Source organism: Tachypleus tridentatus, chromosome 2 (genome assembly GCF_004210375.1).
Source record: "Tachypleus tridentatus isolate NWPU-2018 chromosome 2, ASM421037v1, whole genome shotgun sequence".
In the NCBI taxonomy this organism is placed as follows: domain Eukaryota; kingdom Metazoa; phylum Arthropoda; class Merostomata; order Xiphosura; family Limulidae; genus Tachypleus; species Tachypleus tridentatus.
In genome coordinates, this window is record NC_134826.1 from 27,823,350 (window position 1) to 27,849,020 (window position 25,671).

The window sequence follows — 25,671 nt, forward strand, 5'->3', positions numbered from 1 at the left end:
GTGGTAAAATTTTACATATTTCTCCCAAATACCATGCTTTGTTCAAAGCTAGAAATTGCATTAGACTGTAATCAAAACTAAATGATATGTAATGAACACATTATTTCCACTTGCCAATCAATAGTGCCTGATTGGCCACTGAACAAATAACACATGTAACCATAATTACATAGCAAACATTCACAATCATATTGACACTGAGATCACTCTCTTACTGTTAGTGTACATTTGACTGTTTACTTACACAATTGCATTCTGTGACTTGTAAAACTTTTCTCCCTAACAAAGAACTTTTCAGAGCAATGGAAACATTGTATATCAGTAAAACCTTTGTATTTCAACATGTTGTTTGTTCTGTAACTGTTATTGTACAATACCACATACTCACATTTAACTCTTTCCACACAGGTTAAAGGACATGTCACCAAGCTTGTTGACTTGCAATGAAACTTTTATTGAACTACCATTGGTATCAAACTGTAGATTATAATTCGAACTTTAGCACTGTACATTATTTAATTTCTTAATTTAAAAGTAAATATTAAAACACATAACTGAACATTGATTTTTGTGTGTCATGAGGTATGTTGAATGCAGCACTAGTTCAAATTAGATGTTTTTTATGTCAAAATACTAAGTCTATAGTTTTGTGCAAATTAGGAACTCAGATTACTGATATTAGCAAGCTACAATACAAAATATGAACCTTCTATCTTTTCTGTTTGCAAAGATATCACTCATATACTGAATCCTTCCATTTTGGAAATGCTCCCTTACATACACTTACTTCTGTCTATGACATGTGAATAACTTACTGAAAGTTCAGGATTTTCCCCTTGAGATTTTCTCAGCCATTTTCAAGTACTGCAATGTTATCTCATTCTTTTCATACAAACTTTAAGCTGGTGACTCTTTAATGTGCTTGAAATTTCATATTTTGTAAGACCTAAGTACATCTTAGCTACAAAGCTTGATAAATAATAGTACAACTCTATGGTATCAATATAGTATTTTATGATTTTTTTGGTTACTTTAAATGCATATACAAGATCTAAAAAAATAATTGTTCCACATCCTCCAGGTGTGAAATTTTATAAGTCTTAGTAACTTAAGACAAGCAGCAAATGAGTTCAAAGGTCATAACTAGAAGAGATAATTGTTTGCTTTACTTCTTTATTTACTGTTCTATGTTACAAGGAAAATAAGTTTCAGAACTTATTCATAAATAGTAATAATATATAGTAATTGAAATATGACTGTGTTTTACAAAATACTAGTCCAATACAACACAGCCAAGACAGATCACTTTGTAAAGACTTAAGGTCAGTTTTATATTACTGGATACAGTAACATAAGTGAATGCGTATTTTGTCAATGTAACTTCTGTAATGCTAGCCAGACGTGGCTGAAAAGTCAATATACTAAAAATAATGAATGTATAATGTGATGATATTTAACCTACTTAGTCTAAACCTTTGTGTTTTGATCATATAATCTGTAGCTGTTCTAGAATGAGAAAGACAATTTATATTTCCTAATTTTCTATGGTAGTTAAGAGATTGGTCACAACAATAAATAAGTTATAAAGATTTTTCTCAAGAAACATTTGATAACAATCTGAACATTGTAAAGATTTTACTTATGAAATTTGAAAAGTCTCTCATGTATCTTTTAACATGCTGCCAATCTAACCTGTAATTTTCCTTTTAAGGTAAAAAAATTGTTATACATCAAAAACTTTTCAAATTTCACTGCTCTACAAATCTTAAGACTCAATAAAAAGAAAAAAGAAAAATGTGATATTTTGAGTGTGAAAACATTGTAATGTTTACTAACAATCTGCTAAATTTTGTGAACATAGACTTACTAATTTATAAGTTTTGCAAAAAAACTATACCATGCACAAAACAGTTATGAGGTGAATTCCAGAGACTGAGCCTATTCTGACAGTTAAATGGCATTAAAATCAGTTACTGTTCTAAATAATCTTATTAATGGTGATGACATATGTATCAGTCATCATATGGTATAATAAGTAAGATCATTAATCAGATTTTTAAGTATTTTAGGTATGAAATGAAAACTGATAAGAACAACAGTATGAAGTAACTGATGAAGAACTTATGTTAGAAACACTGTTAATTATTTCTGCCTGAAAATGTGACCCCAATATATGAGAAAAAAATCTGAGGTGGTCTGATCCCATATCTCACTGAAATCTCTAGAATCACAGAATGAATATAAAGCCCCTATCCACAAACCAAATGTGAGGAAAGCTGAAATGGATATGCCTCTTGGTGAAGAAGGGTACAACAGATCTTACTTGATAGGTCAAATCCAGTCTAAAACAAAGTGGCATTGGATATACATCTTCCAACTCATGAGAGGAGGAGTGCTCACATCATCTTCATCTCAAGCTTAGTAGAATAGATGAATTTTTGTACTAGTTGGATAAATAGGGCACATTTGTACAAATCCACAACTGATACCGGGCATCTGGGAACCCAAAATCCAAACAATTGTCAGTAGATAAATACCAATGTGGCAGTTCACTTCCAATTCAAAACTAATTAAACTGTTTCCATTGTGTTTAACATCAATCAGACTCTGGGAATGAACCTCAATAAAGTGGAGTGCCAGAGAAACTGCAATGGTCCTAGACAACATCATGGAATACAACTAAACAATATGTGTGAGAAGTTATGCTTGAATCCAAAACCACTCACCAAGAACCAACATGCAGTCAGTAGTAGTATGAGGGATCCCAACTGGAGAGATAAAATGCAATGTGATGGATCTATTCTCTTGCTTTTATTACATAATTATGATTCATGTGGAGGACCTATGCCATCTATTCCAACAGAATACCACCACACTACTTACTAGTAAATGTAACTGAGCATATACAGGAAGATGCTTCCATGGCCCACCACCCCAGCAGCTAGGAACTGATAAGTGACAAGGTTTTTATAATCTACAAGAATAATAACAGATTAGGAAAAGGGGATAGTGGAAATCTGGAGGAATGCAGACACCAGAAACACTACAATGGGTGACTATGAAATCTCCATCTTAAAAAGCAGGGTGCAATTGATTTATTTCAATGAAAAGTAATGGCACAGACAGGCAGCAATCCTCTTTTGCTCTACCCATTCAAGTCCCTCAGATTAGTACAGTCTGCAATGGACATTTTGTTGTTGCAAAATACAAGGAAAACCAACTAGCAATCTTCTAGAACAGTGTGCATTATTTACCAGGTGTATTCAACAAGATTTGGAGGGGGGGGATTAGCCTCCAGTCAAATAAAACTTCAATATGACATCCCATACATCCCTCACCATACTTAACTTCTCCCTCTCAGGTCCAATCCTACCAAGCAGTAGTGGGGTGTAAACCACTCAAAATCATTTCCTGGAGAGGTACACAAAAGTTGGAGCACATGTATCACCACCTGAAATCCCAAACAACAGTTTACAGGAAAGCAGTGCTTGGATCAAGCAACTTCAATCTCTAGGACCTGCCATGCAGAGGAGTAACTGGGTCACTATGTAGCAAGTAATATATTATTTTATAACTTATGATCAGCCATACAGTATAGAATTTTGTAATGTATAGATAAGCAACATCCCAATAGAGTTAACACTTACAAGTTAGTAGGATCCAGAATCTCATAAGAGTAAAGCAAGATTACTGAGTCATAGCCAAACCAATCTGGGAAGCATGGCAACAGGAGGAAGATAGTACTGAGACATGGAATAGATACCCACACAATGAAGGGTGTGGGAAATGAATATATGAGGGGTAGTCCACATACCTGACCAAAAAATCTATTCCAAAGGATGTTCTGGAAAACATAAACCCAGCCTATCAGGATAGAAGGGGGCAGGGAATCAAACTTTGAGTAAAGGTTCCTGTGAATAAAGATGCAGGATCAGGAACCATTTAAGGAAACTGTGGAAACAATATAATAGTGAAGAATACAAACAGGATACAAAAGTTTACCTAGTAATAGTGGTAAGAAATAGGGGAAGGGAAACTGGCACAAACGAAGAACTCCCCTCACGAGCATCCACCTGAAAGGAGAGAAGGATAAGTATGCCAGACTAATAAGCTAATGAATCTAGTTTGTCAGGGTAGAAGGGGCAAAAAACAACCTGGGAGGAAAGATTCCAGTGAATAAAGAAGCAGGATCAAGAACCATGGAAAGAAACTGTGCAGATACTATAACAATGAAGAACACAAACAGGATATAGAAGTCCATTAGGATCTAACTGGTAATAAATGTGAAAAGTGAAAGGCAGAGAAATTGGTAAAAATGAAGAACATCCTACACAAGCAGCTGACATTTCAGGCAGGAATGATCAATACAGATAAAGGAAAATGTTTGTGGAATGGAAAAGAAGAGGAGAAGAAGGAAATAAGCTTGAAGGGACAGATGATACACAAAACAGGGTAACATAGGTCTAAACAAAGGAAGGATAAGGGAGTGGAGAACAATAGTAAAATTTCAATCAGGAAGGGCTGTTCAACAGAGATTAACTATTCCAGAAGGAATGTAATAACAAGGATATCGTAGAAGACTAAAATACAAAATGGTACATGGAAAATTGGAAGGTATTAGACTAGGCTGCCCAATAACCTACAGTGAATGAAACAGAAGCATCTTGATCAAACAGACAAGTGAAGAAACCCACAAGAGGGACAGTGGGCAGAGAAGAAACTCCATGGCAAAATTACCTACAGAAGACTTTCTACTGCCACTGATAAAACTTGAAAAAGGATGGATGAAATGGATGCTACACACATTCATAAACTGCATCTCCTTGCAAAGAACCAGAAATTAGTTTATAATATCTGCATTTTTCTGTATTTTACTTGTACATACTGGGATTTGGGTACCTGAAAAGACAGAATTATAATGGAAATCCTATATTCATTTAATGAATTTTTCACTTGATCTTTTTCTAGGGACCAAGTAAGCTCATTAACTGAAGACCACTGTAATGCCAAAAATTAGGGTTAACTGTTATTGAAACTTTGAAAGCAAACAAAGTACAAAACTCTTATGTAAGTAATTTCTTGTTTTATGTATATTTTTTCTACTCTCATGCAAGTAACTAAATTTAAAACGAAAAAAGTATTTTTACCTATAACTCCTAATATATCTGATTTTCTTGTGTCCAAAAGACATGATTATTGCTGAAAGTTTTCTATATTTCATAAATGTACACTCACTGCATTAATAGTTATAGTATGTGTAGTTGCACTGTTAGATAGTAATTACAAGGTTGTAAAATGATCAAGCATATATATGGTTAAGCACAACAGTAAATGAATTTGATGATTAAATAGGATCAGATGGCTGACTAGAATACACGTACTTCACCAAACACCAACTCAGAAAATTGAGGTCAATAAGGAGTATGGCAAGAGATGAAATGTTAAAACATGGCATTAATTAGGCACATAGCAGCAGATTGTTCCCTCAGTACTAACAGTGAAGGAAAAAGATGGCTCACCATGATCCTGTATTGACTTCAAAAGACAAATGGTAACACTCAAGTCTGTAAACTTATTTTTACCTCATAAAAACAAGGTTTTTTAACACTATACTGGAAGCAGAAAGATTCTACACATTCCACTTGGCATTCATGAATGAGCTAAAGGAGCTGGAGGAAATCAGTTATGTCAAAATGCTTTCAGTTTCAGGAGAGATTTCTGTAAGTTCAAAGTTATGGTTTTAGTATTACATGAAACTTCTGTGGCTGTTAATGCTAACCACAGAAGAAACTAAAAAAAAACAAACAAACTTCACCTGCATCAACAGGTCCTGACAAATTGAGTGGAATTTCAAAACAATTTTTAAGATATACATAACATGTTTTTGTGCTATAGAGCATTTGCAAGACCCATGCAAGCCACTGATCAAGATCACCTCTCAAGTGGTCAGGTTACTTGAAAGTACAGTACCAAATAGGCAATAAATTCCACCTAAGGTTAAATAAATATGGTTAAATAAAACCGATAACATTAAAGTACCACCTTAGAGTCAGTGCTTCAGCCTCTGTTTCTTTACATTGAGATACAACAGAATGACTTGGATGAATTACTTGGTTTCACAAGTATCTGTAGAGCAAATGACCTTTATTTACAGGGAGCACAAGGAAGTACATCAGGGTTATCATAAGTTGGATCACACCATTATTACATAAGGGAACTAGCAGTATGATTAAAGTAAATGATCTTGGCACACTCAACCCATTGAAGCACTGCTCTTTTGCTAGTAATAAAACTAAAATAATTTTAGGGTGCAGTTATAAACACTGATTACAAACTAAAAATATGTTGCAAATAATTTTGGCATCCTTATGTAATAAAGGAAGTTTTACTGAAAAGAGTTTAGAGGATGGCTACTACAATGATTCCAAGTATGGATGATTTTTCTAACAGAGGCTGATTTGTGGAATGAGTTACCATCAACAGGAGTGGAGGCCAGCACTTTGCACTGATTTCATGAGGAGAAACAATGACTTCCTAAAAATTAAATGGTGGTTTCAAATTTTTTATTTTTCCAAAGGAAAGGTATGCAAAGAGAATCTTAAAGGACCAGATAGTCCCTTGTTGTTCAAAGGTTATGTTATGTGGTGAAGAGAAAGTCTCATCAAGAATAAATCGTTCCAAAGATTCATTCCTATGACGTGTGATAAGATTTAATTTACTTATATGTTAAATGACAGCTATATAGTTGAAGGTTCTACAAGAGATAAACTTTGAAGTAGTAGACCATCACGATACTAAATGACATAACACTGATGGTCCATTTCAACAATCATAACTATAGTTTCATTCTTAGTATATCCACAAAAACAAATCTTGAGAAAGTAAATCTTTCCAAAGTTATGGAAAATTACTGGGGCCTGAATGAAATGCATTGTCATAAATTTCATAGGTTCTCAGTTGGATTATTAAAAACATTTGCACCAAGGAAGAATACTTATGAAAAGACCAGACAAAGAAATAAAGTTTGTTGGAGATAGCTTGAGCCTATCATCAAGTGACATTGAAAAATCTACAGGATGAAAACTGAAAAAACATAATGTCACTTTGAGCCTACTAAACAGAAAAATTAACTTCCATAGAAGCAGACAGGCAGTTGCACTGCCTATGTAGGGATGGCTTGGACTGTTTATTGAAATGATATTTTAAATATATCCTCAATAGGTCAACATAACTGTAGAACACTTTGCAGTGTTTCCTTTGTTGACAATATCTATGTAATGACTGAGTCACAAGTTCTGAGAATGTCTGTAAACATCAGAGCAAAAAGTTTGAATTTCTTACTGCTTCTGCTTTTTTTTATATAACTCAAAAACCAAAACAATGGTGTCAACCAATCTCATTGAGGTGGTGTGATTTCACATGTAGTATCTGCTGTTACAAGTACTATTAACTAGTAGTAATTTTTTAATTAATCAAAATACTAATGCAAACATATATTATCATTAACCCTTCAAGTTAGTTTTTTACAGAAATTTGATCTTCCTTTAAAAAGCTTAAAGTATCGGGTGAAACAGGAATTATTAGCCAATAACAGATAAACAAACATCACAGTTTGAACCTCACTATGTTTAAAACTACAACCTTCCTGTGTCTATTGAAATACTGCATTTAAACAAACAAACAAACAGGAAAAACTTTTCAAAAAAGGAAATAAATGTAGGAATGGCAAACATCATTTTTTCAAAAACAAGACAGTAGGTATAGCATTTGCATTATCCCTCCATAATAGCACAAGTACACAGTGTAATATAATCTTAAGAGATAAGAATACAATAAATTGAACTCAGCTGTAAGTGAACAGTTTCATGTATTGTTATATGTTACTTCTTGCCTGTGCTATTAAGTAGGGATGAGGCAAATTCTATCCTTACTACCTTGTTTGCACTGTTTTTCCAAAACTGATATCAGCCATCTCTACATTTACTTTTTTTGAAAAAATGTCATTACTGTTACAAGGCTGATCTTATAATGAACATGGATCAACATTAAATTCTGGACAACTCAATAGTGCATAATATGAAAACTACAATATTTCTTCTATATTAAATGACACCAACTTTCAATCAAGACCAAAATCAGGAAAGTACTAACATTTGGATATCTGTTCTTCCAAATGATGTAATTACACATATGTCAAACAGAATTCTTCTATAGTCCTGAAACCCAGCAATCACCAGAAAAGATGTAAACAAGAGCTCAGCATCAAGCTTACAATGAAAATAGTAAACCAAAGTGGATAAAACTTGGTACAAACTCGATTTTTGTAATGTATTAGAAAGTTCCATTTTTGTATTGTTTCATTCCTATTCATACGTTTATTTTGACAAGATATACATAAAATGACACTGAGCACAGAAAAATAACTTCTTTTAACAGTTACCTTTATAAAACAGAACACTAACTACTACTTACACAACACACATACTCTACTGTGTATATAGTCAGAAATTTGTCAATTTTCTCTCCACAGTGAAGTAATGTTCTAACATGTGCAGAAATAATAATGCAAAATAAACGTTATGTAATGCTAAAATATCAATTTAAAACTGTTTGTAAAATGTATTTTTAATTCTACTATATATATAATTAGAAATTTGTCAATTTCTTCTTTGCAGTAAAGTAACAGTCTTAGATGTTGAAGAAATGAAAATGCAAAGTGAATGTTATATAATGCTAAAATACTATTTATTAAAAAGTTGGTGAAATACTTGTTTTTTAATTAAATTTTGAAATACAGTTGTGTATTCAAAACCTGTAATCAGGGCTAAACCAGCTGCTAACAGTACATGTTTTTAAAGAACTTAATCTCAAACGTTGTACAGATAATCATGAAAAAAAAAACTTTTTTAATTCTCATAATAAACTATGAACACATGCACTGCATGAACTGAACACCCATACATATTAGAGGTTTTAAGCAAGAAGAGAGATAACAGGCTACGTCCTCAGTCAACTATAGTGCAGATACTCATTTATCAACATTTCTCAAGTATACTTTATATTACCTGTACTATCAGAACCAAATATGTATGTGTGAACATCAGGATGTTTAAAGCAATCAAGATTTCTTTCTCGTCAACAATGTAATATCTAAATGTTCTCCCGTTTATATTTTTACTTTTAGTACATAAAAGGAATATATTTATTGTTGTAACATGTCAATATGTCAAATATTTATTAAAGCATATTTTCTTATAAGCAAACATGCATAAAAAAAAATTATGCTTCAAATGTTGTTGTCCATGCACATGTATACTGTGCTTTATAAAGAAGTAAATATAAGTACTGATATACTGATACATAATAAAAGCTCTGTGCATTCATTCTACATTGAAATGTCAGGCTTTACTGAATAGTTAAACTGTTTTGAAATCTTTCATACACAAACATGTTACTGACATAACATAATTAACATTACTACATTTGTTTTAGGATTATTGACAAAGAGACTGTATTAATGATGCACTAAAATTTGTTAGGTCAAAATAAGTTGTTTAATAGAAGTAGCTAATTTCTAAATTGTATCAGGTCATCCCATAAGTACAGTCAGAAAATTTAATACAGAAAATGTATCATAATTTCTGTCTTTGTAGAAGGCTTTAATGACTAAAATATGTAGTAGGACATGTATAAGAATGTTCAGATATATAAAAGAAACTAACCTAACTCCACTTTTCCATATTATTAATCAAATAAACCCTTATGAAGATGATGTGTCTGAGAAGCACATTAGGCATATAATGTTTTAGGAGTTAAAAAAAGGTAATAGTGCAACAGAAACTACATGAAACATTCAAGGTGGTTAAGGTGCAGATTCTCTCAATGAAAGAAAATGTCAAAGGTGGTTTCAGAAGTTCAAATCAGGTGACTATGGTTTAAATGATATGCCATGTTCAGGTCGTCCTGTTGAGTTTAATGATGACTTGCTGCTTATTGCACTTGATAAGATTGTGCTGTAACAGTTGAAGAAGTAGCACAGGAGCTTAATTCAATCCATTCAACAGTTCATCAACAGCTGCAACAGCTAGAAAAAGTGTTAAAACTTGGAAAATGGGTCCCCCCTTATTTGACAGTAGCAAACCTTAGAGCATGGGTGGACATTTGCACTTCTCTACACTCTTGTGAATGTAACTCACCTTTTTTGGACAGGTTAGGGACTGGAGATGAAAAAGGAATATCTTATAAAAATGTTAAGTGCTGCAGACAATGGCTCAATGCAGGTAAACTGGCTAAAGCACAGCCCAAAATGGATCTCCACCCAAGGAAAGTCTTGTTAAGCATTTGGTGAGATATCGTTGGTGTGATCCACTTTGAGTTGCTGCAGCTCAATGCAACAATTACATCAGACTTCTACTGTAAATAGTTAGAACGTTTAAATGTTGTACTGAAAGAAAAGAGGCCTCCTTTGATCAATCATAAAGGTGTTGTGTTACACCAGAATAATGCATGGCCCCATACAGCAAGGATCACATCTACAAAGTTTGAAGAGCTAGACTGGAATAAACTTCCACATACTACTTATTCTCAAGACCTTGCCCCATCTGATTACCATCTATTCCAAAGCTTGAAGAACTATCATGATGGAAAAGAGCTTGGAACACTAGAAGATGTCTGAACTACCCTCCAAACCCCAAGAATTTTATACAAGTGGTATTCAGGAGCTTGTGAATCATTAGCAGGAAGTAATTAATAATAATGGAACATACATCATTGATTAAAAACATTTGAAATCCTTTCTCTTTTCCTGAACCTAAAATCGGACATTATTTATAGGATGACCTGATAATTTGTTAAGAGCTTTTGTGCAATAGTAAAATGATTATCCATGACCAAATTTCAGGAAGACTAGATGAAGCTTCTTCCTGTGTCTTTACACCAGCTACTGTTTAATAAATTTGCTGCAACTTTTTTTGTAGTTCATAAAAATTTATGGTAAGAAAAATCTCAATGTAAATAAAACAAAGGTTATATACAAATACTAACATGTTAAGTGCACCAAATTTAAGCTGTATGCAATTTTTTGACTAATGATTATGTTTTAAGGACACTAGTGGTGATAAAAATTTACTGATGTTTCAGATTTATTGTCTCCAAAATTCAATTTCCTGATGATTCATCAGCCAAGTTAATCAAAAATCTTGATATATTTCAGCAGCTATGTATACAAGTAAAACAGTGAAATGATGTCTAAAGTTATGGCATGATGCAGTTCTCAGAAGAATATTGTAAGATCTTGGTTCATCATGCAATTCCTGTGGATAATGTTTAGTTTGCCTTTGATTTGAATTTCAACAGGATAATGATCCATGATACAGTTTTACTGAGTAAGAAATATTCAGAGAAGGTACTGTAAAAGTAATAAACTAGCCAACCCAGAGTCAACTGGAAGCTATAACTGTGATTAACAACTATTAATGAAAAAACATCAGAACTGGACCTGAAATTCTGATAGATTTCAAACATTACAAACTGTTCAACATCAGTGAATTAACATCAGATATTAGAATTTCTACAAGGGCATTAAATATCTTCATCAGTAAAAGTAAGCTTAAGAGCAGCATTAGGCTACCAATACCAACTAGCTTGAGCAAGGTATGATAATAACAATTGAGAATTACTTTGCTCATTGTGAACCTGAATCATTGATAAAATATTCAGTTCTAGACTGGATACAAGAATCAGTATTGTCTGTAGGTTTGTAAAACTCTTGTATATAAAATATTTGTAATAACTATTAGCAATAACAGTTATTATAAACTATATTATTTTTTGTTTGTATATTAAAATATATTTGTGTCAAAAAAGAAAATTGTGCATATTAATCTTGTTGGCAAATATCATAAACATGATACATTAAAATTTAATTAACTTCTAAATTCAAATTTAAATTTCTGGTTCTTATAAATGGTATAATACATTAACATATGTAATACAATGAATCAGAGACTCATCCTGAATAAATTGTGTTAACATGAAAAACTGAAGGCTCCTGTCTGAGATCTGAGACAGACACAAAATTAATTCTAAATAAGGATTCAAATTTTAATTCAATTTATATTTATCAATTTCAATAAGATTTGATCATGTATGATTATCAAGATTTTGTTAAATCACCTTTCCTTGAAGAACTAGGAAAATATAACAAATGTGAATTGCATGAAAGTTCCAAAATTTTAAAATTAGAAGTTAAGAAATCAATGAGAAAAAATTAAATAAAGTAAGCAGATTGTTTAAACATCAGGTAAAATGAACTAAAAGTCCATGATGATTTTTTGTCTGAGGAGGCATTAGGGGAGTACTCTAGCATCTCCATTAGCCAAATATAGTTGTGTGATGAGTTAGAAATCCAATTTAAACTCAAACAAGTCAAGCTTAAACAAGCTCATATTGAAGCTCAGAAATAGAAAGCCAGTATCAAAACTGAGAGAGAAAGCGAATGTCTCAAGGCCAACCAAGCCTGTATCAAAGCTGAAAGAAGGAGATGTCTTGAGACTGAACAAGCCCGTACTGAAGCAGAGAAAGAAATTCAGCTGAAAGAAATGGAAATTACAGTTAACTTCAATTAACCAAAGCAAAATAACAACTTTGAACTCAATCAATATATTAAGGTACCACCATTTAATGAAAATCAAGTTGATAAACATTCCCAACATTTTGAGAAAGTTGTCCAAACCTTCAAATGGCCCACTGAAAAATGATCATTATTATTACAGTGTTTTGAGTGGTAAAACACGAGAAGTTTATGTTGCTATCTCTCTGTAAAATTAAGGGTGTATCATCATTGTTGGGAAATGATTCGGCTGAGGGAAAAGTTCTTGCTGAACCCAAGACAGCGAGCCAATCACTGTTTCATCCAAAGATGATGATAATGTTGTGATGTATCCAGAAGTGTTTCCCTTGTGTCATGTGACTCAAGCTCAGGCTAAGAAATTAAGCCATAAAGAAATGATGGGCACATGTTCAGAGGATGGCATTATAGATATGTCACAGACATTTTCTCTTTCCAACAAGGATCTTGTAAATGACTGTCCTACTAACAATTCTTTGGTGAGTGACAATAATGGATGTGAGAAATCTGATTTAACCAGTAAAGTTCCATTTGCTAGAAGTAAACTGATCTTCATACAAGAAAATGATCCAGAGATCTCTTAATTGTATTCTAATGATGGTTGGTACGGTATTGAGTACAAGACCAATGATAAAATTACGAGACATTTCTTTTGGCCAAAATTTAGAAAGATATTTCTTACTTTCGTAAAACTTGTCAAAAGTCAATTGGTTAGAAAACATAATAAGAAAATTTCTGTTACTCCTTTAAAATCTATCCCAATATTCAAAGAACATCTCAGTCATGTATTAGTTGATTGAGCAAAGCCAAAAGATAACATTTATGTTTAAACACTTTTACATGCTATGCAATTTTGTTATCATAAGATCATAAATATTCATTGTATTATATGGTGTCATGATTTTGGAATTTGTATAATCATTTAACAATGTATTGTATTTAACGTATTGGTCTAATGCCAGTTTTTAATTCTTTAAGGAGGGAGGTGTAAAAGACTTGCTATTGTACATTTATTTTACTGTCTGCACTTGTTTTAGTATAGTTTTCATTTTTTCATGTAACACATACTCTTAACTGTGTATTACAGAAGTCCCAGCTGTACTGGAACTTTGTAGAAGATTCTTGAGTGTAAGAATCAACAATGTATTAGCTGTGTTTGTAATACTAATGATTGACAGTATTATTGCCAAATGAACTTTGGTGAATGTTCTAGAGTTTGTATGATCCATATAAAAGCAATGCACCAAGATAAAAAAATGGCATTATTATCAGACAGCTACAGTCAGTACAGTAGGCCTCAGAAGCTGCAACTGTGATTAATACATATGAATTGGAAAACTACAAAATTGGACCAGGAACACTGTTAGATTTCAAACACAATAAACTATTCAACTTCAGTGAATTAAAGTCAGACATCAGTATTTATACAATGATGTTAAACATCTTCATTAGTAAAAGTCAGCTTATAAGCTGCAATAAGCCAACCTAACCACCTAGCTTAAGCAAGGTGTAACAATAACAACTGAGAATTAATTTGCTCATGGTAGACCTGGATCATTTATAAAATATTCAGTTCCATACCAGATATAAGAATCAGTATTTCCCATAAGTTGTAAAACTCTTGAAGATAAACCATCATTTGTGATAACTACCAGTAATAACTGTTATTATAAATTGGTTTTTGTTTGTATATTAAAACACATTTGTGTTAAAAAAGAAAATTGTGTATATAAATCTTGTTGGCAAATAACATAAATTTAATACATGTTAATATTTAATTAACTTCTAAATTTAAATTTCTGATTATTTGAAATAGTAATATATTAAAATACATAATATAATCAATTGGAAACTTATCTGGAAAAAAAATTATAATATGTAACAAATATCATACAGCAAAAAAAAAGGGAAATACTGGTTGACAATTTTCAAATTAAAAGTAGAATATTCCAATAGTATCAACAACTAATAGGACATTCTTATATATTAAGATTAGACAAAAAAATAATAATTATTAATTTCATAATTTGTTATGCTTCAAAATAATCCTCTTATGCTTAAATGTAACAGTGGATACAAATACAAGTAAATAAATTAACCTGTTCAGTGCCATAGACGAGATAACTCGTCCAAGCCGATCAGTGCCACAGATGAGTTATTGTTTCATGTTTTGTACATATTTCTTTATTTTGTGTACTACTATAAAGTTTGGCTTAGAGAAAAAATATTATTTGTTGCTTATTTCCTTTGTTTTAAAAATTACTCAATTTTGCTGAAAAAAACCAACATTGGAACTGCCATAGCAGCTGAAATACTTGGCAGTCAACACGATAAGTCTTTTCTATTACAAACCTAAATGAAAATGTGTTAACATTTTCTTAACTAAGACTTCTGAATGATACTGAATACTGCAATTGAACAGAAGTTACTATGAATGGGTCCAATTTCTGTAAAAGTTAAAAGCACTTTCATAATTATAAATACACTAAAATAAAAACATTCATAATTTTCACAAGTAATTCTATATTAACTACAATATAAAATCCTTATGCATCATTATTTTCAGTCCTAAATGCTTTATAAACTGATAATAGAATGTACTTGTTTAAAAGGTAAATGTTTATAACAAATAATGAATTACAAACCTAGTAGTAATTTGGCCACATATCGTACTTGATTACCCTGCACTAAAACCTGTGTTCCTTTCCTTGCAACAGAGGGTCCAACACTAGTGCTTGCTGCAATACCAACTTGAATTTTGTGAGCTAATTTTGCAGGGTCAATACCAAAAGTTTCCAGGTTGTATAGCAAAGTCACCTAAACATTAAAGCAGATTGTTAAGCAGAATACAGTGTTTATTTTAAAGCAGAAAAACTTAAATATGGAAACAAAGAATCTATTTACTGAAATACTAATAAGCACCAAAAAAATGTCACAAATCAAAAACAACAATGAGCACAATGTCATATAAAAGTATGTTCAATAACTCCTATAAAGAACCAATGAAGAAACTTATCAAAACTTGGAGGCCCCAAGTAAAATTACAGTGAAAGAGACATGACTTTAGATAGCTTTTAAAATATTACAGTTTGGTATGGATTATAATTTGTGGAGTTCTACACTCCTCAATGAATTACAGTATTAAATGAAAATATAAATTTTAACTAACCTAAATAGCTTGATTTTTTATCACTTTCTATGAGCAGTGACGTCTATGATCTTTAATATCCATTCCATTATTTGGTACAAATAAATTTCTAAAATTTTAGAAGCTAAAAGTCTGTATAAATACAAAGTATACTGTGATTTTATTCCACAAAAAATACATATTTATTATTATAAAGTTTCCTGTTAATTTTTGAATGGATTGTACAGTTTCACTTTTGCATGCCATACTTTTTGTTAGATATGGTATGCTGAACTGCAAAACTTTTGTTGTTTTTTTTTTTTATAATCAATCTGTACAGTAATATGACTTTTGTAATAAAAAATGTTTATATTCTTTATAAAGTTTTGGTTATTCTTCTTGGAATTTGATTCAGTAATGTATTTTAGTTGTGCAAAATCCAGGTCAGCCTAGTTGACAGACCTGGTCCTGAAAGGGCTAACTCTTTCAATGTTAGCTTAGTCCATAGAAACTACCTGGTAACCATTTTTGTGCTTCTCATAGTTTTCATGCTATAACTTTTAAATTAGTAAACACATATTCATGAAATCTGGCAGATTATCAGTAAACATTAACCCTTTTACAATGGGCCAGGGTTCACAAAGGCCATCATCACGTTTGTTGACTCGCATTCAAAATTTTATCAAATTACTATTTTATAAATTTATGTCAATAAGTTTGAAATCAAACTGTAGAATGTAGTTCAAAATTTAATACTATATACGAGTTCCTTTCTTAATTTAAATGTAAATATTAGAAAAACACATTCACATACAGATTTTACTGAGTTACATGGTATGTTGAACACAACACTTTAAAATTAGATGTTTGTGATTTCAAACTACTAGTCTAATTTTTTTCAAATTTGGAACTGAAATTACTAATATTGACAAGCTTGAATATTAATATTTTATATTACTGGATATTGTGACCTGAGAGCATGTGTACATCAACAATGCAAGATATGTAATGCTTAGCAGGCATGACTGAAAGGTCAGAATAATGAAAAATAATAAATACGTATGTTCACACATTAGCATTATGAGACTTAAGCTACTTACACTATACATTTGTATTTTCGTGTTATAATATGTAAACATTCTAGCACAAAAAAAAAGCATAATTTATATTTATTTCCTAACTTATGTGATAGATCCCACAGTTAAGAGTATAGAAAATAACAATATATAAAGTTTTACTGAAAACTAACATTTGAAATGCATTTAGAAGATTTTAGAGATTATGCAAATAATGTTTGAGATTTTGGGGAAAAGAATAGTTTCTTTTTTTTAACCATAAGATAAAATCATTTTGCACTTACACTAGTAATGAAAGACTATTTTCACAAACAAATCTTTAGTAAAAATATTTCATAAAGAATCTGGTTTTTTGTGTACTAAAAGCTTGTAATTTTTACTAAAGGTCTATCAAATTTTGTGAAAATACACATGCAGTATCAAAAGTTATAGTGCAAATACTAAACATGTGCAAATGTGTAGACATTTGTGCATATTATATTAAACCTGTTGCAAAAGGGTTAAAAGGCTCTCATACTCAAAATATCATTTTTTCAGTGAGTCTTAAAGTTTTTAAGTAATATTTTTCTTATGCCTTTTTTGTTTTCATGTTGCCTATCCACATTGTAAAGTAATTTTAATTTTAAGATCAGAAATATTTTTATGCATCAGAATGTCCAGATTGTTAGCAAATGTTTTCTAACAAAAAACAAACTATATTTAATGTTATTTTCACTAGTGAACAGGTGCAGTGAATATGACCAATCTTATGACCAACACAAAAAATTAGGAAATAACTACAAATTACACTTTTCTTGTTCCAGAATGACTACAAATTATAACCCAAAATACAAATGTTTAATCTAAATAGCTAAAATATCATAACATTAAACACACAAACATATATACACACACACATTAGTTTTATTAGATGTTCGGACATGCCCAGCTAACGTCACAGAAGTTACAATGATGCGGTGCACACACATTCATGTTACCATATCCAATAATTTAAACTGACCTGTTTTTAATATGTTGTTTACTGTAAAATACAGTTGCATTTCAGTTATAATACATTATGTATGAATATGCATTATTACTATTTACAAATAACTTCTTAATCTTATTTTACTTAAATCATAAAACAGTAAATAAAGTAGTATAGCAAACAATTATATCTTCTAGTTATGATCTTTGTACTTGTTTGTTGCTTGCTGTAGGCTGCTAAGTTTAACAAAATTTTGCACATGATAGATGTGAAATGATTTTTTTAGATTTTATATATACATATGAAATAAAAAATCAAATTACCATACTGATACCATATAATTCCACTAGAATTTATGTAGCTTAATAGCTAAGCTGTAGTTGGGTTTAAAAAAAAATATGAAATTTCGAGCAGACTAAAGACTCGACTAACTGACTTGAAGTCTTGTATTGAAAAAATAAGTTGACACAATAATACTTGAAAATGGCTAAGAAAGTCATCAGGAGACATTTGTAGCTTTTGATTGGTTAATCACATGTAATAGATAGATGCTGCTGTATAGGAGAGATTGTTTCCAAAAATTAAAAGAGGTGGGTGGGGCCACTGTATTTGATTCAGTATGCAAGTGATATTGCAGCAAATGTAAAAGATAAAAGGTTCTTATTTAATATTCTAACTTGTAAATAACAGTAATCTGAGTTTCTTATTCATATGAAACTACTCTTTGCATTTGGACATCACACCTAATTTGAGCCAGTGCTATATATTCAACATACTACATGACCAAAAGTATGTAGACACCCCTTTTAATTAGTGGGTTTGGCTATTTCAGCCACACCCATTGCTAACAGGTGCATAATATCAAATATACAGTGATGCAATCTCTATAGACAAACACTGGTAATAGAATTGGTTGTACTGAAAAGCTCAGACCTTCAACATAGTACTGTCATAGGATGCCACCTTTCCAACAAGTCAGTTTGTCAAATTTCTTCTCTGCTAGAGCTGCCCCTGTAAGTGCTGTTATTATGAAGTGGAAATGTCCAGGAGCAACAACAGCTCAGCCACGAAGGGGTAGGCCACACAAGCTCACAGAACAGGACTGCCAAAAGATTACAAAACTGCCTCATCCTATCCAGCCCACTACAAAGAAATTAGTTGCATGCAAAACCTTCTTTGTCAAAACAGCTACTCCATGCATCTCTTACAGAATATAGCTTCATCATTCCTAATTAGTTTGTCAAACCACCTAAGACACCCACTGTACTCAAACTTCCCTTATTTACCTGTCTACCATATCTCAGTTGAAACAGTTCTGTAAGATTTACTATCCCCAAATTGATATGAAAGTTATTATGAAACCCAACTTTAGACAAAAAAACTGTTTTTTGTAAAGCCTCCTATATTGGTGAAACTAAGTGTCACCTAAAAGTAGAAACATTTGAACACATGGGCATACCCACAAAAAACTGGAAGAAAGATTTCAAACCCTCTCGCCTCCACTATCTTTCAACAGAATACAGAAACAAGACATTTGATTTGTCTCATTAACATAAAAATTCTTTCAGTAGTTAAACATAATACTGAACTTATAAAAGAAACATAATGAAAAAACTCTTTCATTCCTAAATAACATGCAGTCTTCACTGGATTTAAAATTATTTTAACTATTGGCACTTTTGCCTTAGTTTTCATTTTATTGTGTTATACCTGTATATTCAAATTGTTTGTTTCTTAGGTATATATTTTTGTTGTAATTACAAATATTGTTTGTTTTGTAACCTGAGATCATTGATAATGGAATTTTGACAATTCCAAAATGTCTGATAAATGTTTCCTGTTATGTTTGTGTTTTGTTGTATCATTAAACAAATGCTGTTTAGAAAATAATACCTAACAGTTTTATTCAAAGTTTTGTATGTACCTGTTTATACTTGTTTATCAGCTTATTTCTTTTGATATATTTATATTATTGAACAAGTCTTTATGTGCAGCTATTCAATTTCATATGCTTTGGGCTGCTGGATTTGCCTAACTAATCATTCTTTCGATTTAATGCTTACTACAGCAAGGTCGGGTTAGATACAAGTACAAACCTGGCAATTCTGATGTTAAAAGCCATGAATAAAAAGAAGTAGCAGCAAAAGAAAGAGAGAAAATCCAAAGTACAGCTTTACAAATACTATAAAAATGGAAGTTTTGACTTCTTAGAATTTTCAGTTATAAAATTAACAAAGTTCATAATAACTATGATTTAATGTTTTAGCACAGTTGTCTACACTTTTTTCTGGTATAAAATTATTAAAATAAATAAGCTTAAATTTTGTTTTTTTTAGAATTAAGCACAAAGATACATAATGTGCTGTCTCTGCTCTGCCCACCACGGGTATTGAAACCTGTTTTCTAGCAGCGTGAGTCTGCAGACATATCACTCTGCCACTGGGATGAGGCACTAAACTTTGAAACAAGTGCATACAGGTTACTATAAAATATGGAATTTGTCAAATTTTAGCAATTTTCACATATATTCAATTTGTTTTACATTTGGAAAAGAGAAATCTACTGTAAAACCATACCTTTTTGTTGCCTGTCCTTTGAGCCACAACTATTTCTATTGGCTGAAATTTTCCTTTATGCAAAACAGGTTGCTGTCCAGGAAATACTACTTCATATGCTGGTTGCATTTTTGAAATACACCTTAAAAAAAATTCAGTACATTATCAGCTCACTTTCTAGAATAAAACTGTATTCCATAGAGTATTTTCAGCTGTTTGATTATTAAGATAATCAAATGAAGAACTATTTTTTTCTCAGAAAAGTGCAAATGTAGATTTTTAAAATCACTTAGAGTACACTCATCACTAGTACTTATATTAAACTATAATAAATATATATGCTTACGCTCTTTGAATGGGTTTACTTTTTAACAACTTTCTTTTATAAGCCTGATAAAGTAAAATATTTACTTTGTACTCCACTGTGTTTAATCTAAAAAATTATTTTTTACAATAAAAAAATTGATAAGCACAAGAACATAATTAAATAACACATTAATGGTCAATCTCTTTGTATTAATTTATAAAAATATTTTTTACAGCATTGTGAAATTAATTATTCTTTTCTCTCGTTAAATAACACAGAGAAAAAGTATTCACTTCTGGTGGCAAAATTATTATATTTGTTTAGAGTGCAGTTTCTAGGTTTACAATAAAAGAGTTTTGATTAAAGTGTTCCATTAAGTTTGGATAATGTAGTAAATATCATCATACATCACCATGGTCACATGTCAGATTAAAGCTTAATGTATGATACAGATATATATATATATATATATATATTCATAAATAAAACAGAAAATTTATGTTCTGGTGTAATTGCTGGTTTCCACACCAGTGCACTATGGTATCAACACAAAACTTAAGACTTCTTTCAATAACATCTCCATTTTTCTGCTGCTCATGATGAATAAATTCTGGATTAGTCTCATATCTAAACTATTTCTACACACACTTCTATAAAATCACAGAATATGTTTCTTATCCTTTCAGTTGATAAACAGCTTTTCCAAATTTCTGAGCATACTGAGCATACATATTCTTAGGACAGAAAGTCAATCAAAGAAGCCACTAAAATACACATGCTCTAGTTACTGACAGAACAGAGTCAGTAACCTAAAGCATAACATATACTCTCTAAATATTGCTACAACATAGCATATAACACTGGTTATATGGGAATACATACCTTACAACTGGTTCAGAAGGTCACAAAAACACTGTACGAGTTTATTGAGAGATTCCCAGTACAATGACTGCACATCACTTAGGAATGACAAATATCTTCACCTTAACTCTCTTGCAATGGGCTTGGTCAAATCAATCAAGTTCATGACCTCATATTGACTTTTATAGTTTCCCTTCTAATACATTTTGGAATCTTCATGAAATTTTACAAGATTTCATTAAGAATCATTTAAAGATAAAGAGTTGGTATTAAAGACTCATTTTCATGAAAAATTCTCCATTTATACATGGAGTAAAAGTGTTGTCTGCTCTACTTATGCTTTTTAAAAGGAGCTCCAGATATCTATAAGAAATCTAACTTAGGAATGACAAATATCTTCACCTTAACTCTCTTGCAATGGGCTTGGTCAAATCAATCAAGTTCATGACCTCATATTGACTTTTATAGTTTCCCTTCTAATACATTTTGGTATCTTCGTGAAATTTTACAAGATTTCATTAAGAATCATTTAAAGATAGAGTTGGTATTAAAGACTCATTTTCATGAAAAATTCTCCATTTATACATGGAGTAAAAGTGTTGTCTGCTCTACTTATGCTTTTTAAAAGGAGCTCCAGATATCTAACTTCAAGTGGTAGTAATAACTGTGTACACTAGAATTGTGACTTTTTTTTAGCTTATACCAAGCACCACCATGTCTAGTGTGATAGATATATTTTAATATTATACAAGTTTTAACTTATTAACTCTGTTAGACAATTTTTTGAAAAATCCTGAATTTCCCAGTGTGACTCGCATCACACATTTCCTCCAGGTATCTTCTCGTTTCTATTTTATCCCCCCAAGAAATTATGAGAGTAAGCACACGTTACTCACTATAAAATTGTCATTGCTCAGACAAACCATAATTTTTTGTCTTATTTTTATTTGGTTATATAGATATCAAATAGAAAATCAGGCCCCTCCTGTTACACCCTCTCTTTCAAGATTTGTTAATAATTAGTTCTTATGTTTAATTATATTTTACCCATTAAAAATATAAAATTAAGGTTTTCATCTGTCAAATAATGTATTGTATTACATTGTGTTCTGAATAGATAAGTGACAATTTCACTTATAAAACAACTTTGGTTCCCATGGGTGTCACAAAGGCTACCTTGAATGAATTTGAAACAGCTCTTGTCACATAGTTATATGGCATGAAAAATTGTGATTATTTCAAAAAATTGTCTGCTTTTTGCATGTTATTAGTCAATGTTCTTTGATCTGTTATTTAATTGAATAACAATTATTCAATGCACTACTACTACCATTGGTACAAAAAAATAAGGTTTAGTGTCATCAACAGCAAGAAAAAATACTCAGGTAAATAATTTATTTCTTATTTTCATGTTTATTTATCATTACAAAAGTAACTAAAATTTAAAAATAAGAGATCTCTTTAGGTTAATTAACACAAAATATAAGTGGACTCGGATGAATTAATAAAACCTATTTGAGATAAAAAATTACATTTTAATACTATTTCTTAACAAAAAAAAATTTATCCAGGAAAACTAAAAATTCTTATTGATAGTATCTGACTGAAAGAAAACATGTTTATATGAAATTGTTTACACATTTAGGAATTTTTCTCTTGAAAAGAAATCCTAAAGGAGATTTAAATTGCACTTCACATATTTCACACAACTTGTGTACATAGTACTATTTCCAAGTGGCAGAATAGCACATGGAATGAAAAAAGTCTAACCTGTGTACTGACAAAAAGATGTGATTTCATGATGTTATGCACATAGTTAACACATTCCTAATGAGCCATGGTAACATTCTTCAGTACTACCTTGGGAACGTCTAAAAAGTGTTGATGCAGAAATGTCCAAAGAGGCAATTTTATGATTGAACTAATCAAGAGAAATAAATCTATGTATTTCTTTTTGTGTTCTAAAACCAAATGCTAAACTACAAACAATTGAAAGTGCTACCAGAATAGCACCAGCCAGGACAAAACTTAGTAGTAAATAAAGATAAGGGACTTAACCAATAATTTGATCTTGATTGATGCCTTGCATTCTCTTGTTGTTTTGCTTCTTATGCTTACTCTTCAACTGAGCGATGATTAACTTAACCTTAGAATCAGATGGGCATGTAGTAATTTCTTTGCCAACCATATGAATGATGATAAATTTGGGCCAAACAGTTATATGCGTATGTGAATTCTGATTTGGCTACTATGTTTACCAAAGAGCTTCTAAAAGGATGTCGAACACCCCATGAACAGTATGATATAGCCTGCTACTAAGAATTTCAGTCTTCAATGGAAGACCCAATCTATTGGCATACGTCTGTGCCAGATAGGCCATTCATTGGGTTGGAATCTAAACCAAAATAATTATGAATACCAACAGTGTTAGTAGCTCCAATTGGAGATTTCTGTTTATGGCTTCTTTGCCATTTCCAAGAAACAGAAGAAGCACTTAAATCAAGGTCATAATGAACTTCATCAGCATCACTTGAAACTGGAGCTACAATCTCACCCTCAAAATAATTACTTTTCCTCTTGTTCGTGCAAACAGTGCTTCACTTTTAATTAGTTGCTTACCCTCACATTTACAATGTAACTGTGTATTTGGTGACAAACAGTCACAAGAACATCTACAGCAACTGAATTTAGAAGTTAAATTCTACCCAAGTAACACTTTATATCAAGGAATTTGTGCTTTTATCTGGGTGACGGGAATCTGTCTCTGGTCTAAATAGTGTATCAAACACTCATATGTTTCCATAACAGTACAAAAAACATGCAGCAATGTGGTATTTTTTCACTGACAAAAAACATCAGCTTGGCTCATGATGTCTGTGTTAATAACAAAGCTTAATATAGATTCCCTCATTAAAGTTGTGTGATCCATTTCACCCAAGTATATGTTTGCATGCATGAGTATGTGTAAACTATAAAAATTAAATTTAGAGAACACTTACACTGGGTTTTTGTCTTTGTAAAATATTCTGTAGAAAGTGTATGGCATTATGTTAAACAAGGAAAAAACCTGGTTGATTAACATAAATTTAAACAGCATTAACATACATACATATACTCCATAAACATTACCTGCTTATAACATCTTCCCAACTTAGTGATGTCACATTTCCTTCTCCCTTGTTTAAAACAACATCAGCCAAAAGAGGATCCAAAATTACATTTCTGTTCAAAATGAGATAAAGAAATTTTAACCATCAAAGACACTGAAATTCTTGCAATAATTAGTACTAAAGATTCAATTTAGCAAAAATTTTCCCAACACAACTAACAACTGATATATTATTATCCAATTACATGTAAAAGATTTCACAAACATTTCTTCATGTTTATTGCACTGTAAGATGAATAGCAGAAATGTTATCATTCATGTTGCACAAACAATAACAAACATTATAAAATTACAATAATGACCCCTACAAATAAATAAAATACTTAACTATCAGATATACATCAATCTTTTTTCAGTACAAAAGAATTTTCCAGATTTCTCTTGTACAACACAAATTTATTTTTAACCATTGAGAAAAAAAAATTTTAATAAGTAAAAATCCATTTGAAACTCTTTTTCAAATTACTACTTTACAATCAAACATACCTATTCACAGTTATGTGAAAAGTTTAAGTTAATCTAGCAAAAGTATCCATCCCTAGTGATTGGAAAAGCTTAAATTATCAATTCAAATTATTTCATGGACTTCAAAAAGAGTAATTGTGTTGCACTCTTGGTTTCTCTCACAGCTAAAGCTCAGAACTACATATACCACACACTGCAAAACATAACTAGTGAGCATTTAAATCATGCTTGTTTTCTTTTTGGTTTTAATTTCGAGCAAAGCTACACGAGGGCTATCTGCACTAACCATTCCTAATTATGAGTGTAAGACGAGAGGGAAGGTAGTTAATCATCAACACCCACCGCCAACTCTTGGGCTACTGTTTTATCAACAAATAGTTGGATTGGCCATCACATTAAAATACTGCCACAGCTGAAAGGCAAGCATGTTTGGTGTGATGGAGATTCGAACCCACAGCCCTCAGATTATGCATCGAGTGCCTAAACCACCTGGCCATGCTGGGCCATTAAAATCAT

The 25,671-nt window shown here is 31.4% G+C and overlaps 1 protein-coding gene across 1 annotated transcript in view; it reads right to left on the reverse strand.

The window, feature by feature from the left end:
* eIF2D (eukaryotic translation initiation factor 2D) overlaps nucleotides 1-25,671 on the reverse strand; it is a 50,830-nt gene that overhangs the window by 2,314 nt on the left and 22,845 nt on the right. Inside the window, exons 4-6 of the mRNA XM_076481520.1 lie at nucleotides 24,651-24,743; nucleotides 20,375-20,495; nucleotides 15,274-15,445 (exon numbers count right to left, since the gene is read on the reverse strand). Of these exons, the coding sequence (XP_076337635.1) occupies nucleotides 15,274-15,445; nucleotides 20,375-20,495; nucleotides 24,651-24,743 (386 nt within the window). The remainder of the gene's footprint in view (nucleotides 1-15,273; nucleotides 15,446-20,374; nucleotides 20,496-24,650; nucleotides 24,744-25,671) is intronic.